The sequence below is a fragment of the Micromesistius poutassou genome (assembly GCF_964030765.1).
Source record: "Micromesistius poutassou genome assembly, chromosome: 14".
Classification (NCBI taxonomy): Eukaryota; Metazoa; Chordata; class Actinopteri; order Gadiformes; family Gadidae; genus Micromesistius; species Micromesistius poutassou.
The window spans coordinates 12,796,160-12,813,462 of NC_140284.1; the positions used below are offsets into that span (position 1 = coordinate 12,796,160).

Sequence of the window (17,303 nt, forward strand, 5' to 3'; positions counted from 1 at the left end):
TGTTGTACTTATATCCCCAATAACGCAGCTCCAGATGGGTCAGTGTCCAGAACGCTGGCAGGCCTACAGGCCCTCAGATTAGAGTGGGCGGAGAACTCGGGCATCACTAACCCTATCACCGGGTGGATGGAGAACATACTTGGTAAATGGATGGGTCCAATTCACTCAGTCTTCATGATGGGAATAGTAGCAATGACCGTGTTAGTTGTTATTTGTTGTTGTTGCATTCCTTGCATACAAGGACTACTGAATCGGTTGATCACCACAGCAGTGAGTACTCCAAGACTGCCAGATGTCTTACAGGCTTATGTAGGAATCGAACCTACTCCGGAGACAATGAGTGAACAGCAACCCGAAGGGCCCGATGTGATCAGATTAAATTACATAGAATAGTCCCCGGTCCCCAGAAGTTATGTGCATGTATCTAAGAGAAGCCATATACCTGGTTTACTTGAATGAGGAAACATTGAACAAACCCATGAGAGTCATGTTTACTATTACAAAATGTTGTTTAGATTTAAATGTAAAATGTCCAAAACTCTACATACATAAAGCTCACTGAGCCATTCAAACCTATGCATACTCGAAGGAAAATTAAAAATTGTGTTACTCTTTATGTTCAGTAGATTTTCATACATGCTGAAAAAATTGTGTTATTTTTTATGTTCAGTAGATTTTCATACATGCTGAAAAAATTGTGTTACTTTTTGTTATGTTCAGTAGATTTTCCATACATGCTGAAAAAATTGTGTTACTTTTTGTTATGTTCAGTAGATTTTCAATACTTACTGAAAAAAAATTGTTTGTTTTGTTTTGTTTTTGTTATATTCGGTAAATTTTCAATGCATACTGAAAGGGTATAAATTCTGTGTTATGACAAACAAGTGAATTAAAAAAAAAAAAGGGTTTAACCATTTACCTATGCTGTTCAATTTTTTGTAATGTTGAAAGTATGTGAATTTAATTTTGTTTTATGCCTAGAAGTGTTTTGACAAAGTTTCCATTGATGAATACATATGTGCCTTTATGATTATGCCTTTATGACCATATGACGTACTGATTGTATTGTGTAGTGTTGATTATGTTGATGATTGTTCCATGGTAACCAACCCATGGGTATGTACATATTTTCTCTTTTGCTTTTTACTCTTGTTTTTATTTTAATTTTATATATGCTGTTGGTAATATTAGTGGTTTGTAGAATGGTCATCTGAGATGACCAAGGAGGGAATTGTGACATTTTTTAATTGTAATATTCCCTAGCGATTCATTTTTATTGTAATACTCTCACTTAGCCATCTAGTAGCACCAAGCATAGTTTAGAGGTAATTTCCCCTCCTAATCGCCTGAGGGCAGCACTGAACACATTTGACAAAGTTACAAAACATTTACACTAGGGGCAGCAACGGACACACCTGGGATACATAAACTCAGACTCCGCCTTTGCAGAGCCAGAATCTCTCAGCGGCGTATCTTCATGCATGCTAAGCTCTGAGACGCTCCGCGCGTGTTATTTACGATCCCTCTCCTTTTGTTTCATAGACGATAGACAATAGACCAAAAACCTTAACCAAATAAAGTGAGTTAAAAGCGATCCTGTCTCGGCGGCCTTTCCTGGACCAAAATCCACAACAGCTTCTACACCTGGCAGGGCGGTGGATCCTGGTGGAGGATCGGGGCACAGGAGATCAGAGGAGATGAGATCTGACGAATGACAACGTGCTGGTCGTTGCTTTTGATGAGGTTGCCATTGTCAGTTGGCCGGGCCAACTGTTCCCTGCACTCCGCAGTGAACCGCAGCTTGGAGGAGAAAGTGATTGTTGCCGTTTGCGACTCCCGGAGCTCTATATATAATATATGATATTATATATATATAATATCTAAATATCTTTATAATATAATATATACGATATATATAATATCACAGCACAAAGCGGTGTGCGCCTCCGGATTATATTATTGTGGTGGTTATCTCGGCCATGGTTGATGAGAATGAATTGGCATAAAGCACCGTTGGCGGGAAAAACGCTCCGCGACAAAATTCGCCCCGCGACACGTTTCAATGTGCGGTGTGAACACAATTATGCTAATTTGCTTGCTAACAGTTGCTTTATTGAGCAGCGACACCCTCCGTGTGCATAGAAAAACACCTCCGTTACTCACGTATCCACGGGAATGAACGAGCAGCGCGGCGGAGTCAACGAGCACCGAGTCCCTCCTCACGAGGCCGTACCGAGTCCCTCCTCACGAGGCCGTACAGAGTCCCTCCTCACGAGGCCGTACCGAGTACCCCCTCACGAGGCCGCAGCAGCAGCAGCAGCAGCAGCTAACGCACGGCATTGAAGTGAAAGCCTTTTCTCTCCCGGTGGAGCACGTTAAACAAGTCACTAACTTTCACACGACGTTTTTCTGCCAGAGGATACTTGTGCCAATACTCAATAAGATAAAGTATTCCGTCTACAAATATCCGTCTGTTCGCTAAGCTTAATTACTCCTTTTCCACTCGTTGAGCGCATCACCTTTTTCCGCGTGCTCGAGCCGTTTCTCCACAGGGTGGTCTCTGATTGGTGCAGCAATACAGGAATCCTATTGGCTCATATCACTTCGCTCAAACACATCGAAAATACATAGACCTCTGATGAATAATACTGCGTTCCAGTGCCCCCATCCAAACCAATGGGACGCGGGACTTAACCTGCCTCCAACTAAGAAAAGTGCACTGGAATGCCTGTCGAAGCGGAACCTCCTACCGGCGAATTCGGGGGAGCTGGACGGAGCTCGACCTACCCCGACTTAAGATAAGTCGGAGAATAATGGCGGCGCCCATGGAGTCACACGTCGTGAGAGATAAAACTTAAACGAATAGGCTATAAACGTGACTTCTCTGCGTGTAAGGTTGTTTTCGACACACAATTTTAACACAACTTGTTTTTCATATTATGGCGTGAAATTATGTCGTTATTATCTGTTAGCATGAAGATACGGTAAAAGCTTAGCTTTGAAGTAGGAGCTAGTACACTTCAGGTAGGATAAGTCCCACGTCCCACTGGTTTGGATGGGCTCTGGAACGCACCATAAGTCCCGCCACTTTTTCCATCTAGTTTCGACTGGGTTTTTGGATTGTCGGTGCCGATAAAGTAAACGATTATTAATGCTACTTTAACGGCACCGAAAATCCAACCCAGTCGAAACTAGATGGAAAAGTGTGTAGTTTAAAACGTGACGCAGCTTTTACTTATTTGCCACCTACAGTTTGTTATGTACGATCATTAAAAAAAAAACATGTTATTTCCCATAGACATTTGACCGAGGGAACCGGGAGCCTTGTCCACATATGAAATAAAACACACTATTTATTTATTAAACGGAATTTACCCACATATTAAATTAATCACTTTGTATTTATTTGACTGTATTTTTTTAGGTCCCTACCCTCCCTAACCCTAAAGGTTACCAGTGCTCAGTCTGTACAGCAGCTTCAAACAGAGCTGATCAAGGTGTGAAAAGTTAAAAAATACATTTGACCTTAGCTCTACAAGAACAATAAAAAGCATCTCTTGTGGTGCTAATAGTCTCCAGGCTTCCCTCTTTAGACCAGCAGGACGTGAATCTAGGACAGATGCTTCTGATGTCCTCAGTTATGCCGCCGTGGACTCCAGCCACGCCGGACACACACAACCACGTCGGACACACACAACCATGCACAGCCTAACTCTAGCCCCGGGAAAGGAGCGACACACATGGCGAAATGCCATGTGTGTCCCGAAATGCCATGTGTGTCCCCCTCGGGAGCGGGTCCGTGGACTCCAACCATGCCGGACACAACTTAACTTTGAGTGATTATTCCCATTTACAGCCGCTGGCCAATCAGTTGCCAGCAGCCTGTTTACGTCACACAAAAGTACCTACTCCGCTCGCTTGGAACCTCGACGGAGGTAGTACAAAAAAAAGTACCCGGTACTAGGTATCAGGTACTTTTTTTGCCAATGGAAACGCAAAAAAAGGCGGGCCAAGTCGAGGCGAGTCGAGTAGAGCTGGTACTGTCGATGGAAAAGCGGCATTAAGAGTCAGAGTAAAGTTCTTCTTGATGTTTGTTCTGTTCCAGTGGGCTGAGGAGAATGCACACGCTTTTCTAGACAAGGAGATGAAGAAGCTCTGGAGGGATCTCTTCCTACATTACCCACAATGCTCAGAGAGTCAGAGGGAGGAGGAGGAGGAGGAGGTGGATGGTAAGAACGAGGAGCAGAGGAGGCGCGCCATAGAGGGAGTGGTAGACATCACAAAGCACTGCCTGATGGAGGTGAACCAGGAGGAACTGGCCGACACTGGGGGGCGGTAAGAGACCCTTATTTTGAAGGGCAGAAGATAATCTTGTCTTAAAAACAGAGTAGAATTACTAATTTTGAAGAGCTGAAGACTTTCCTTTTCGGTGTTAAATGGTCAAGTTACTAAAAGTTTTTGCGGCCTTCGACCTTCAAACGGATGGGGCCGGTTGTACTCATATTGACTCATATAACATGAACGTGTGTGCACTGCTCTTATGACGTTCGTAGGCTTGTAGCTGTCCACTGACACGGTGCTGAAATGGGCTCTGTAGGAGGGGGAGACGCAAGAATGTTGTAAGATTAAACTATATTTTGTGGCAGCAAATAAATATCTCCCGATCAAGGCCAACAGCAGAGTAGCCTACGGAAAGAATAGATTAATTTGCTATATCAGTCCTAATCATGGCATTTTCCTCCCTGAAATAATTCCATATTAGAAAAATATATATTTTTTCTTTTTACTATAGCATTTATCTAAATGTGCTGATTTCTGAAACATGCTTTGCGCCGTAAGGGCAGACTTTCTCTGATTCCGCAGAAGGTTTCATTGATTGGCGCGCACTCTAGTATCGAATCTTTGGTGTAAACATTAAAAATGCAACATTCCATTCATTCATTATCATTCAAACGCAGAGGCATTGACACGGCTATTGCTATTACTGGTCTAGATCCTGCCCATATTGTTGGGCAGGGGTATGATGGTGCGGGCAATGTAAGCGAGAAAGGCACACATCGCAACAGTTTCCCGCAGCAGTCCACGTTCACTGCGGAAACCACTCTCTCAACTTGGTCTTTGTGCACTCCACTAAGGTCAGGGATGTTCGTAACTGTCTAGACACGGTCCAAGAAATAGTGAACTTCCTCACAGCCTCTCCGAAGCGCCTAGTGCTTTATGGCAAACAATCGCAACAAAAAAACGCCTGCAGAAATTCTCCGAGACCCGCTGGTCTCAGTAGATACATATAGAGTATGTCTTCTGTCATTGATCAATATGAGGACATTTTAACTACGATGGTTGAATTAAAATCAGAGGGAGACAGCAAGTGCAGCTCGCAAGCGACCTCTCACACGAGCAATGTAATCATTTTAGGTAACACTTTACGGTAACACTTAACAATAAGGTACGCAAAAACGTGGGTAGTTACTAGGGGTGTGCATTGGCACTGCCCTCACGATTCGATTCGATTACGATTCAGCAGGTAACGATTCGATTCGATTCTACGATGCATTGCGATGCATTGCGATGCATCAAAATTCTACTGCACACAATAAGGCAAATTTTTCATCAATCATGAGGCAATACAAGGAGTGAGATATAACAACAGATTTTATTGGCTGCTATGTGTGTATTCACTCTCCTGTATCTGACATAAATGTCATAAAATAAAATAAAATGGTACAGGGTTGGATATGGCATTTTACCTTAAAAAGAAAACATAAATCACTGCTTTCAGTACTTTGAATGAGAAATATTCTCTTCTCTCTGCTTTAGAACCATTTGTATGTAAATATAGCAATAACAGCCAACTTTTTCCAGCAGTGACCATAAGTGTTTGTTTGTTTTTTACACACAGTAAAATAGCAGCTTTAAGACAAGGCACTTCCTGAATTCCTGTGCAAACATTAAATAAAATTAAATGTGGCGAAAACCCGCATTTTCTACAACGGAGTAGGGTCGTAGATCCTTCGCTATGCCTTTGCGGCACATTGCTGCCACCCACAGGCAAAATAATTAGATAAATAAATAGACCACCAAACAAAAATAAATAAATTAAATAAATAAAAATAAAATAAATAAATAAAATAAAAAGATATATATATATATATATATATATATACATGAATATATATATTTCAGACGCAGTCAGTCCATCCTATTTCCATAGGGGTAATCCAGTGGCTGTTATGAAGTCCAGGACAGCTTTTATAGTCCCAGGCTGGTTCTCAGATGGATTTAAGAGGCTCTTTAGCGTAACCGGTGCTGTTCCCAGGCTTTCCACAGCTGCATACAGATGTTCCCTCTGTCGAGTGAGACCAGTGCATTCCATCAGGATATGTTTCACTGTTTGCTGTTTTTTACACGCTCCACATAGTCCATTTTCATGTTTCCCAAGTTTTTGTAGGTCCCATGCGAGTCCGCAATGCCCCAGCCTCAGTCTAGTCATCATGACTGTATGCCTCCTTTCCTTTCCCAAAAAACACTGGCTTTTTGTCACTCTATTCTGCAAGCTGTAATAATGCCTCCCCTTCTTTTCCTTATCCCACTCCTCCTGCCACACAGCCATGATGTTCTTTTTGATGATTGATCTACACTCAGTTATCCCCAGCCTCATTTTTACATCGATTTCTTCCCTTCTTAAAGACCTTTTTGCTGCCCCATCAGCTAACTCATTCCCCTCTATCCCCACATGAGCTGGGACCCACATAAACCCCACTGACTCTCCCACCTGCTCAATCCTGTACATCAGGGTAAGAAGCTCGACCATGAGGTCTGACCTGGCTCCAAGCCCTCCCTCCCTCAATGTCATCAGCACTGACGCAGAGTCAGAGCATATCACAGCTGGCCCTGGCCTGACCTCCTCCACCCACTTCATAGCCCAGATTATTGCGAGCAGCTCTGTGGTGTAAACTGAAACCCCCTCAGACACTCGCCTACACTTAACAACATTCAAATCTGGGATGCAAAAAGCAAACCCAGACTTCCCAGTCCTTGGGTCTTGAGCCCCATCAGTGTATATTTGTATGTACTGTCCCCACGTGTTATTTAGTCTTTCCTTTACAATTCCCCCAACTGTTGCAGTTCTCTCATGAGCTAACACACTTATATCTATCTCCGGCACTGGTATAATCCATGGTGGTATAGTTGGCCAGTACACTACCGGGGCCACCCCCTCCTCCCCAAACTCCATCCTCCCCATTTCCTCATTGACTTTAAAAATGAAACTTTCCCTTTTCACTCTTGCTCCTCCCCACTCCCATGCACCTGCCAGAGCCAGCTCCCCCACATTCTCCCCTTGATGTCCCCTTAATTTACAGATATACTGCATAGCCAGCTTAGCCCTTCTGATACCCAATGGGGTCTCCCCCATTTCCACAAGTAAGGCTGCAATTGGGGTGGAACGGAAGGCCCCACAGACGACTCTCAGCGCCTTTGCCTGCATTACATCTAACTTCTTGAGATTTGTTTTTGCTGCCGTCCCGTAGCACAAACACCCATAGTCTATCCTCGATCTAACCATTGCCCTGTAAATCATCATCTGCGTATCCTGTCCGGCACCCCACAAACTTCCTGATAAGGACCGCATGACATTTATAACTTTATCACACTTTCTCACAATACTGTCTATGTGCTTTTTATAAGTCAGTCTTTCATCACACATTACTCCCAATAATTTAAACTCTTTTACCCTCTCTACTGCTTGCCCATACATTTGCAAACCTTGACCCTCAGTTTTCTTATTGCCAAATACAACATATTTAGTTTTTTCCGTTGAAATCTTAAATCCCCACCTGCTTCCCCATTCCATTATTTTATTTAATGCCTCCTGGATTTTCTCTGTTATGTGTTTGATGTTCCTGCCTCTTTTCCACACTGTTCCGTCGTCCGCAAACAATGCAAAACCAAAACCTGAACCAATGTCTTTAAAAATGTCATTCACCATTATGTTAAATAAAACTGGGCTTATTACACTTCCCTGTGGCGTTCCATTCTCAATGCATGTTCCATTCGACATCGCCTCCCCCACCCTAACCTGGATGACCCTGTTCTTTAAAAAGTCTTGTATCCAGTTTAGCATACGGCCTCTAACCCCTGCATCATACAGCTTAATGATGAGCCCCTCCTTCCACAACATGTCATAAGCCTTTTCAATGTCCAAAAACACTGCAACTACTGCCTCTTTATTTACCATGGCTTTCTTTACATCCGAATCCAGGGAGATCACAGAATCCATGGCATTTCTTCCTCTGCGAAAACCACTTTGAATTAGTGTAAACCACCCCTCCTTCTCCAGTTTGTATACTAATCTATCAGTCACCATTCTTTCCATTATTTTACATATCACTGCTGTTAGTGCAATAGGTCTATACGACCCTGGATGCTCTGCTTCCTTCCCTGGTTTTAAAATTGGGACAACCACTGCCTGTTTCCAGGCTAATGGAAGCCTTCCTTCTTTCCAAACATTATTTATAAGTGCTAACATTTCTTCCACCACTAGATCACCTAGTCTTTTAAAAACCTCATAGCTTATGCCATCCTTCCCTGGTGCTGTTTTCCCCCCATTTTTTATGGCTCTGCGCAACTCTTCCACTGAAAAGTACAAATTAACACAATCAGTGTTATCGTCATTAACCCCAAGTTTAGATACGTTTTTTCTTAGCGTTTCATTCCTCTTTCTAATGCCTTCCTCCCCGATGTTTACTCCCCTATGTACATCCTTAAACTTACTTTCACACATTTGGGCTTTCTCTATATCACTTTTCGCTATAACTCCCTTTTCCTCCAATACTGGCATTTTCCTTTTTCTTCCCACTCCTGACATACGGTGAACTGCTGCCCATATTTCACCAACTGATGTATCCACGCCCAATTTTCCACAATATCTTCTCCAACACTCTTTTTTTGTAACCTTAATTACCCTTCTTGCCTTAGCCCTAAGCCTTTTGTACTCTATCGCATTATTCTCTGTCGGGCACCTTCTTAATAGTCTATATGCACAGTTCCTATCCCTCACTGCTTTATCACAAGCCCTATTCCACCATGGCACACTTACTCTAGTTTTAGAGTTTCTCTTTAAAGGGATGCACTCATATGCACTACTTAATATCATTGAACACAAACTGTTGTTCCACTCATCTATTGTTCCCTCTCCATTCACACTGTCTAGACCACTATCACACTTACTAGAAAACTTCTCCCAGTCTGCCTTCCCATAGTTAAAAAAGGTTGGTCCAGTCTGATCCTCAGTTAACAAAGTTTTCCCAAACTTCAAAAGTATTGGAAAGTGATCACTACCCATTGAGTACCTATCCATATTGTCCCATTCTCCTACCCTTGCGTATTCACTGGATGCTAATGCTAAATCTATGCATGAAACTGCCCCCGTCTTAATTTCAAACCTAGTTGGCCTGCCATCATTCATACATACTAAACCATATTTGTCCATAAAGTCCTCCACTGTGCTCCCATTAGTATCTTTTACCCTGCTTCCCCACAAAGGATTATGTGCATTAAAGTCACCTAGCCAAATAACCGGTACCCCTATCTGTTCCATAATCTCCTCCAAATCTATTATGCTGACTGGCAAGCAGGGATTATAAAAGTTAACTATATTTACCCACTTATTGTTTTCCCACACCTTTACCACCACGCACTCTAGAGAAGAATTTATTTGCACCCTCTGGTACTTCACCTCAGATCTTATAAACGTTGCACACCCTCCTCCTGCTTTCCCACTTCGGTCCTGTCTAATACATTCATACCCTGGCACCACAAAGTCCAAACAGGGTTTGAGCCAAGTTTCCTGGATACACAATACAGCTGGTTTATACTCTCCTTTAAAAATGTCAACATATCTTTTAAACTCTTGGCCATTAGCGATAAGGCTCCTTGCGTTCCATTGCAATAAATAAAACATCAGCAGATTAAGTATCTTCATATTCAGTCATGTCCATTTCCCCTTCTTTACCATTTCCCTCACTCCTGCCTTTGCCCCTCCCTTCTCTCTCCCTCCCTCTCTCCTGCACCTCAAGCTTCTGCCTCATGAATGTGTGTAACTCCTCTGGGCCCATTTCAACCTCCTCAAGAAACCTTTCAGCCGCCTCCACCACAATTTTGATAGCATCAGACCTTTTAGTAATATTCCTTGCTGCCCACACAACATCTACCATGAATGCAAGAAGTGACTTTTTTTCGTCTGTCCGCAATATATCCCCTTTTCCTGGCAACGGGTGAGCACTGGTCCCCACTGGCCTGCTATCTTCCCCTGTGCCCTTAACTTGTCTTATTGCCTCTGCATAAGACATATCCTTCCCAGCTCTTACTTTCTCCACTTCCACAGCTGTTATATGGTACTCACACCCTCTGAAGGAAGTAATATGTTTACCCCCACAATTGCAGCACTTTGTTTTCTCCACCTGGCATTGCTTAAAGTCATGGTCCCCCCCACACTTTCCACATCTCCTGTCCCCTCTACATGCAGCTGCTGCATGCCCAAAACGTTGACACTTGTAACAACGCAATGGTGGACGCCTGTATTCTCTCACTGTAAAACTCATATACCCTAGGAATACTCGTTCTGGCATGGTTTCCTGCTTGAAGGTCAGCAATACCGCTGTGCCATCTTGTTTGAATCTGCGGGCAGACTCAATCTCAGCTCCCTTTAAACTTTCAATTAAAGCACTCTCAGTGATTTCGGGGCTAATGCAAACTACTCCCTTAACCCCTCCGCCCCCAGGAACGAAACACTCAATTGGCCTGTTAAGTAAATGACGTACTTTCATGGCCTTTGCTTTATGACCATGTGATTTACAGAAAACCAGAACGTTTCCATTCCTCAGCATTCTCACATTGAGTACACCTCCCATTTTATCTTTTATATCATCCGACAGTTTGAGGGGATTTAAAGCTTTATCATTTTTATCTTTGAACTTAACAAGAAACTTGTATTCTCCTTCTCCCTGGACCTTTGGAACCTTCCGGCTGCCTTGATCGCTGTCCCCCTCACTATTTGATTTATTTATTTATTGCCTTCATCCTTCTGTCTGTTTCCCTTTCCCCCTTGGCCACCTCCCGAAGCCATCCCAAAAACTATCCCCTCACGGGGAAGCCTTGATCGATTCAGTCCCAAAGTTTCAATTTGATACGGAATCCGTAGCAGCCCCAAACCTCTCCGATGCAGTAAACAAAGTTCGCCAACAAGCCGCGCGCTGAGTCAAACTCCGCTCCTCCTCCGGAAACCACGTCCCACACTAATCACAGGATGATAGATCAATCATATACTGTTTTAAACCATAGAATCATGTAAACTGTTTAAAAACGAAGTCACAATGATACACAAAAATAGGGAAATACTGAGAATGACTTATGACTAAAATAAACACATTAAATAAATACCTTTGACTCAAAATAATAGCTTGTAAACCGTTTTATTCATCAATCAATATTATTATAAAAATCAAAATATATTCAGCCTACTACACATGCACAAAAACATTTCAGATGTCACAGAGTCCTATGTTTATGTTTACATATTTCAATGTAATAGGCCTGCGTATATATATCTTTTAAAATATACATCACATAAATATTTACACATTTAAATGTAACACAACATATATAGGAAAAATAAGGAAATATAAATCTGTGATCTGCTTCATAAATAGCTTATATAGAATACAACGTTATAGCCCTTGACTGCTTCTGAGGCAAAGTGTGCAGAGGGATTCATGCTTTGCATCTATACACCTGTACACGCGGCATGCTCGACTCTTTGCCAAATGACACTAAAGGCATACTGTACATATTCTGTCTCTACATCGCTATCATAATAAGGCAGATGTTTATTGTTTGACGTCGTTTCTCCATTGTCATTGACCATACTGGACTGTACACAAAGGCGTACCTGCATGCAAGTTGCTTTTTGGGAAAAATGCATGAATGCAACATGTAGCCTACAGTGTTGCATTCATGTTTAAAGGGTCCAATACAACGACATTGCGCGTATCTGATTTGATTTGATTTGATGTTTATTTTCGTGTCATGCCACACAAGTGGCCCATCCCACACAGGATTACAAGACACCGATATAACTACACAAAGAGTGTAGTAGGCTACATACACAATGACAATACGCCATACAATACAATACAATACAATACATCCAGCACCGGATAAACACATTAAATATGAATGGACACGTTCCTCCTAGCCCACGCCTTTTCGATAAAGTCAGCAATCACAAATGTTCTATAATTGAATAGCCAAGCTAACATATCTGTGTCACGCATATAGCCTAATGAACTTCTTTTAGATGGACTTTATTGAATAACCCAAGTCGCAAATCATGATAAAACGGACAATAGGCCTACGAAATGAAATCAATTTCATTTGCAATTTCATTGAGCTCAGAAAAGTTACACATATCTTCCGGAAAGTGCAATTGATATGAATGAATACTTGGACTGCCATAAAGAAGTGAACTAGTCTAGTTCCCGCTTGCGCATAAAGCCCACTCGGGTCCGGCCGGTGGCCGCGTGCGCCTCAAAACACCGACGACCTGTTGACGAGCGGAGACGCGGAGCCTATCGCCATGACAACCAAAACCTCAACCCAATTGGACCAAACGTTCTGGGTGTTCCGTATCCCATAAGGCCGTGTTTCTTGAGACATATTTTGTCAGATTTCTTTGAAATTATTGGACATTTAGAGGCAAATAAAGTCTTCGAGGTCTCAAACAAGTGAGCACCGGGCTTATAGTGTCTCTTTCCAGATGTTTTTCATTTAACACCATTACAGAAGTGTCGTCCGTGAGGAGCCCTATAAAAGCAAGTGCAACGTCTTTCGTCAGTTGGAGCGTGCACTCTCGTCCCACCACTCACCTTGACGTTGACGTATCCTAACGGGGAGGGTAACAAGGGCCTATGAGCAAGCGTGTGTGTGGGTGCGGACCGGGCTGTCGCTTTTTGGTTTAGTCTACTTCACCTTTTTCGCACTAAGCTCCCCTTTTAAAGACGCCAAACAAGCAAAAACAATACAAAACTTGCACTCATATAATAACGTGAAAAAAAGTCTCACTTATGCACAAAAACATTTCAGATGTCACAGAGTCCTATGTTTATGTTTACATATTTCAATGTAATAGGCCTGCGTATATATATCTTTTAAAATATACATCACATAAATATTTACACATTTAAATGTAACACAACATATATAGGAAAAAGAAGGAAATATAAATCTGTGATCTGCTTCATAAATAGCTTATTTAGAATACAACGTTATAGCCCTTGACTGCTTCTGAGGCAAAGTGTGCAGAGGGATTCATGCTTTGCATCTATACACCTGTACACGCGGCATGCTCGACTCTTTGCCAAATGACACTAAAGGCACACTCTGTCTCTACATCGCTATCATAATGAGGCAGATGTTTATTGTTTGACGTCGTTTCTCCATTGTCATTGACCAGTCCTACTGGACTGTACACAAAGGCGTACCTGCATGCAAGTTGCTTTTTGGGAAAAATGCATGAATGCAACATGTAGCCTACAGTGCCTTTTTTTTTTATAGAAATACAAACAAAATGTCAGACTACCTAAGTGTAACCGTATTCGAGTTTATTTTGTCGTTGTTCAATACAACGACATTGCGCGTATCTGATTTGATTTGATGTTTATTTTCGTGTCATGCCACACAAGTGGCCCATCCCACACAGGATTACAAGACACCGATATAACTACACAAAGAGTGTAGTAGGCTACATACACAATGACAATACGCCATACAATACAATACAATACAATACAATACAATACATCCAGCACCGGATAAACACATTAAATATGAATGGACACGTTCCTCCTAGCCCACGCCTTTTCAATAAAGTCAGCAATCACAAATGTTCTATAATTGAATAGCCAAGCTAACATATCTGTGTGACGCATATAGCCTAATGAACTTCTTTTAGATGGACTTTATTGAATAACCCAAGTCGCAAATCATGATAAAACGGACAATAGGCCTACAAAATGAAATCAATTTCATCTGCAATTTCATTGAGCTCACAAAAGTTACACATATCTTCCGGAAAGTGCAATTGATATGAATGAATACTTGGACTGCCATAAAGAAGTGAACTAGTCTAGTTCCCGCAAGAGCATAAAGCCCACTCGGGTCCGGCCGGTGGCCGCGTGCGCCTCAAAACACCGACGACCTGTTGACGAGCGGAGACGCGGAGCCTATCGCCATGACAACCAATAACCTCAACCCAATTGGACCAAACGTTCTGGGTGTTCCGTATCCCATGAGGCCGTGTTTCTTGAGACATATTTTGTCCGATTTCTTTGAAATTATTGGACATTTAGAGGCAAATAAAGTCTTCGAGGTCTCAAACAAGTGAGCACCGGGCTTATAGTGTCTCTTTCCAGATGTTTTTCATTTAACACCATTACAGAAGTGTCGTCCGTGAGGAGCCCTATAAAAGCAAGTGCAACGTCTTTCGTCAGTTGGAGCGTGCACTCTCGTCCCACCACTCACCTTGACGTTGACGTATCCTAACGGGGAGGGTAACAAGGGCCTATGAGCAAGCGTGTGTGTGGATGCGGACCGGGGTGTCGCTTTTTGGTTTAGTCTACTTCACCTTTTTCGCACTAAGCTCCCCTTTTAAAGACGCCAAACAAGCAAAAACAATACAAAACTTGCGCTCATATAATAACGTGAAAAAAAGTCAGAATACAAAGAATACAAAGTTATAGCCCTTGACTGCTTCTGAGGCAAAGTGTGCAGAGGGATTCATGCTTTGCACCTTTTCACCTGTACACGTGTCATGCTCGACTCTTTGCCAAATGACACTAAAGGCATACTGTACATATTCTGTCTCTACATCGCTATCATAATAAGGCAGATGTTTATTGTTTGACGTCATTTCTCCATTGTCATTGACCAGTCCTACTGGACTGTACACAAAGGCGTACCTGCATGCAAGTTGCTCTTTTGGGAAAAATGCATGAATGCAACATGTAGCCTACAGTGCATTTTTTTTGATAGAAATACAACCAAAATGTCAGACTACCTAAGTGTAACCGTATTCAAGTTTATTTTGTCATTGTTCAATACAACGACATTGCGCGTATCTGATTTGATTTGATGATGTTTATTTTCGTGTCATGCCACACAAGTGGCCCATCCCACACAATATTTTACAAGGCACCGATATAACTACACAAAGAGTGTAGTACATACACAATGACAATACGCTATACAATACAATACAATACATCCAGCACCGGATAAACACATTAAATATAAATGGACACATTCCTCCTAGCCCACGCCTTTTCAATATAGTCAGCAATTGTTGGGAAAAACAGTCTGTCTAGTTACTTGACCAGATAAAATGAGACGGAGAGGTAATAAAGTCTGTCAGCACGAGGGCCTCAGATTTATTGAGTAAAGTAGCAAAGGTGATAGAGATTCATAAAGCGTGAGAGATCGAATATTTCTAAGTCCCTAACAGCGCTGAGGTCGTCTGGAGCTTCGCCTCCATGGAAGTTCTGCTTCAGAAGAGCATGAGGTGTTCCTGTGTGGTACAGTCTTATGCTGTATTTTCCCTCCCAACGAGGTGTGTGCGTTTCGAGGTGTGTGTGTTTAGGCTGGTGTGTGTGTTTCTGGATGTTTAGCTTGACCTTGAGCCTCCGGGCTCTGATGTCTTTATGAGTGTCTCCTGTGTTTCTCCTAACCAGCTGCGAGGGCTTCTCGAGGAGTATCTTGACCCTGAGTTGTGGCCGAATATTATCAGCAGACTGACTCCTATTCTTGCGAATGTGTGGTGCATTGTATGAGTCTCCAACATCTCCCATAGTTGGGATGTGCGGCCTCCGGCTCAGGCCTTGACCTGAAGAAATAGCTGACTATATTCGTAATGTACATGTGATGTGTTTGTTAGGTTAGAGCAAGAGTTAACTATATTCGTAATGTACATGTCATGTCATGTGCTCGTTAGGCTATTTTGCCCATCACATCCCCCTCAAGTCGCCGCCAGGCGACTTCACTTACTAGGGATACAAGGGGTTGGACCTCAGCACATGTCACACCACTGTAGCACCATTAATAACATCAGAAAGACGACAAACTCGACCATAAAAAAAAAAAAGCAAACATGAGCATGGGATCCTAATATCTCGCTTGACCGGGTGTATGGGGAACCACGTGGGAGAAACGCTACTCATGCTTCGGACATGAGTATGCCATACACACCCTCCCTAGGGGGTGGCATCCACCCCGGCCTTACATTGCGAGCATCCCTTTGCACAATGACACAGAAGGAAAGGTAAAATCAGAATATGTGATTAAGTAAGAAATTGAGATTACGAAATTAAACCAAAACGATTAAGGAAATCAAAACAAACATCAAACAATACCAAAAAACAACAATCAACATCAAAACTAACTCCAAACAATCTAAAAAAACATAAAACAACATCAAAACAAACAATGTCAGAAAACAACAATCAACATCAAAACTAACACCAAACAATCTCAAAAAACATCATCAATACCAAGACAAACTTGACCGTAGAAAAATGGCGATCCCCCTCAACCCGTCGCTAGACGACAAACACTCACTAGGGATACCAGGGGTTACACGGCCGAGGAATAATAAGCAATCACACGCATGGGATACCGTACAGGGTAGGCCCGGGGCACGGGAACCTCTAAGAAACCACGGAATAGTCCTGAGCGGCATCACGAGCAGGCGGACGCAATGCGCCGCCTGAGCATTAGACCCTTTTATTCAACTGCGCTCAGGACCTCGTCTGATAAACGGGCAACCAAGGCCCCTGGAATCCCGCCCGCGTGTAACCCCGAGCCTCGTTCAGTGGGACAGCGATATAAACAACAACATTTGAGTTCCCGTCGTACCCGACCGACGCCGGGAAAACCAGCCATGCTGGGAAAAAACCCGGACCTATAGTCAGAGGCACAGACACGGGCATAGATATGGGAGCGGCTAAAAACAGTGAAGCGTACAGAAGCAAATACAGCCAGGGGCGCCCTCAAGCCCTAAGGGAACGGGCCGTAGCCCCTGGTACCGGAACGCAGATCCCTGGTCCGAGCGGCGTGGGTGCATCAGGTGGGAGGAGGGGGCGGTGCTGTAGGCGGGGACGGGAAGTGGGGCCACCCTCCTGGAGAGGTTACTAGCACTTCACAGGCAGGGTGGGGGGGGGGGGGGGTTGGCGGTGGGGTGGCAGCAGTCGGAGGTG

At 43.0% G+C, this 17,303-nt stretch overlaps 1 protein-coding gene across 1 annotated transcript in view; it reads right to left on the reverse strand.

Annotated features, from left to right (window-relative positions):
* Positions 1–1,638: 1,638 nt before the first annotated feature.
* LOC311358863 (integrin alpha-V-like) overlaps positions 1,639–17,303 on the reverse strand; it is a gene marked incomplete at its 3' end in the record, with an annotated part of 49,110 nt that continues 33,445 nt past the window's right edge. Inside the window, exon 28 of the mRNA XM_084478964.1 lies at positions 1,639–1,662. Coding sequence (XP_084335090.1) covers positions 1,639–1,662 — 24 coding nt within the window. The remainder of the gene's footprint in view (positions 1,663–17,303) is intronic.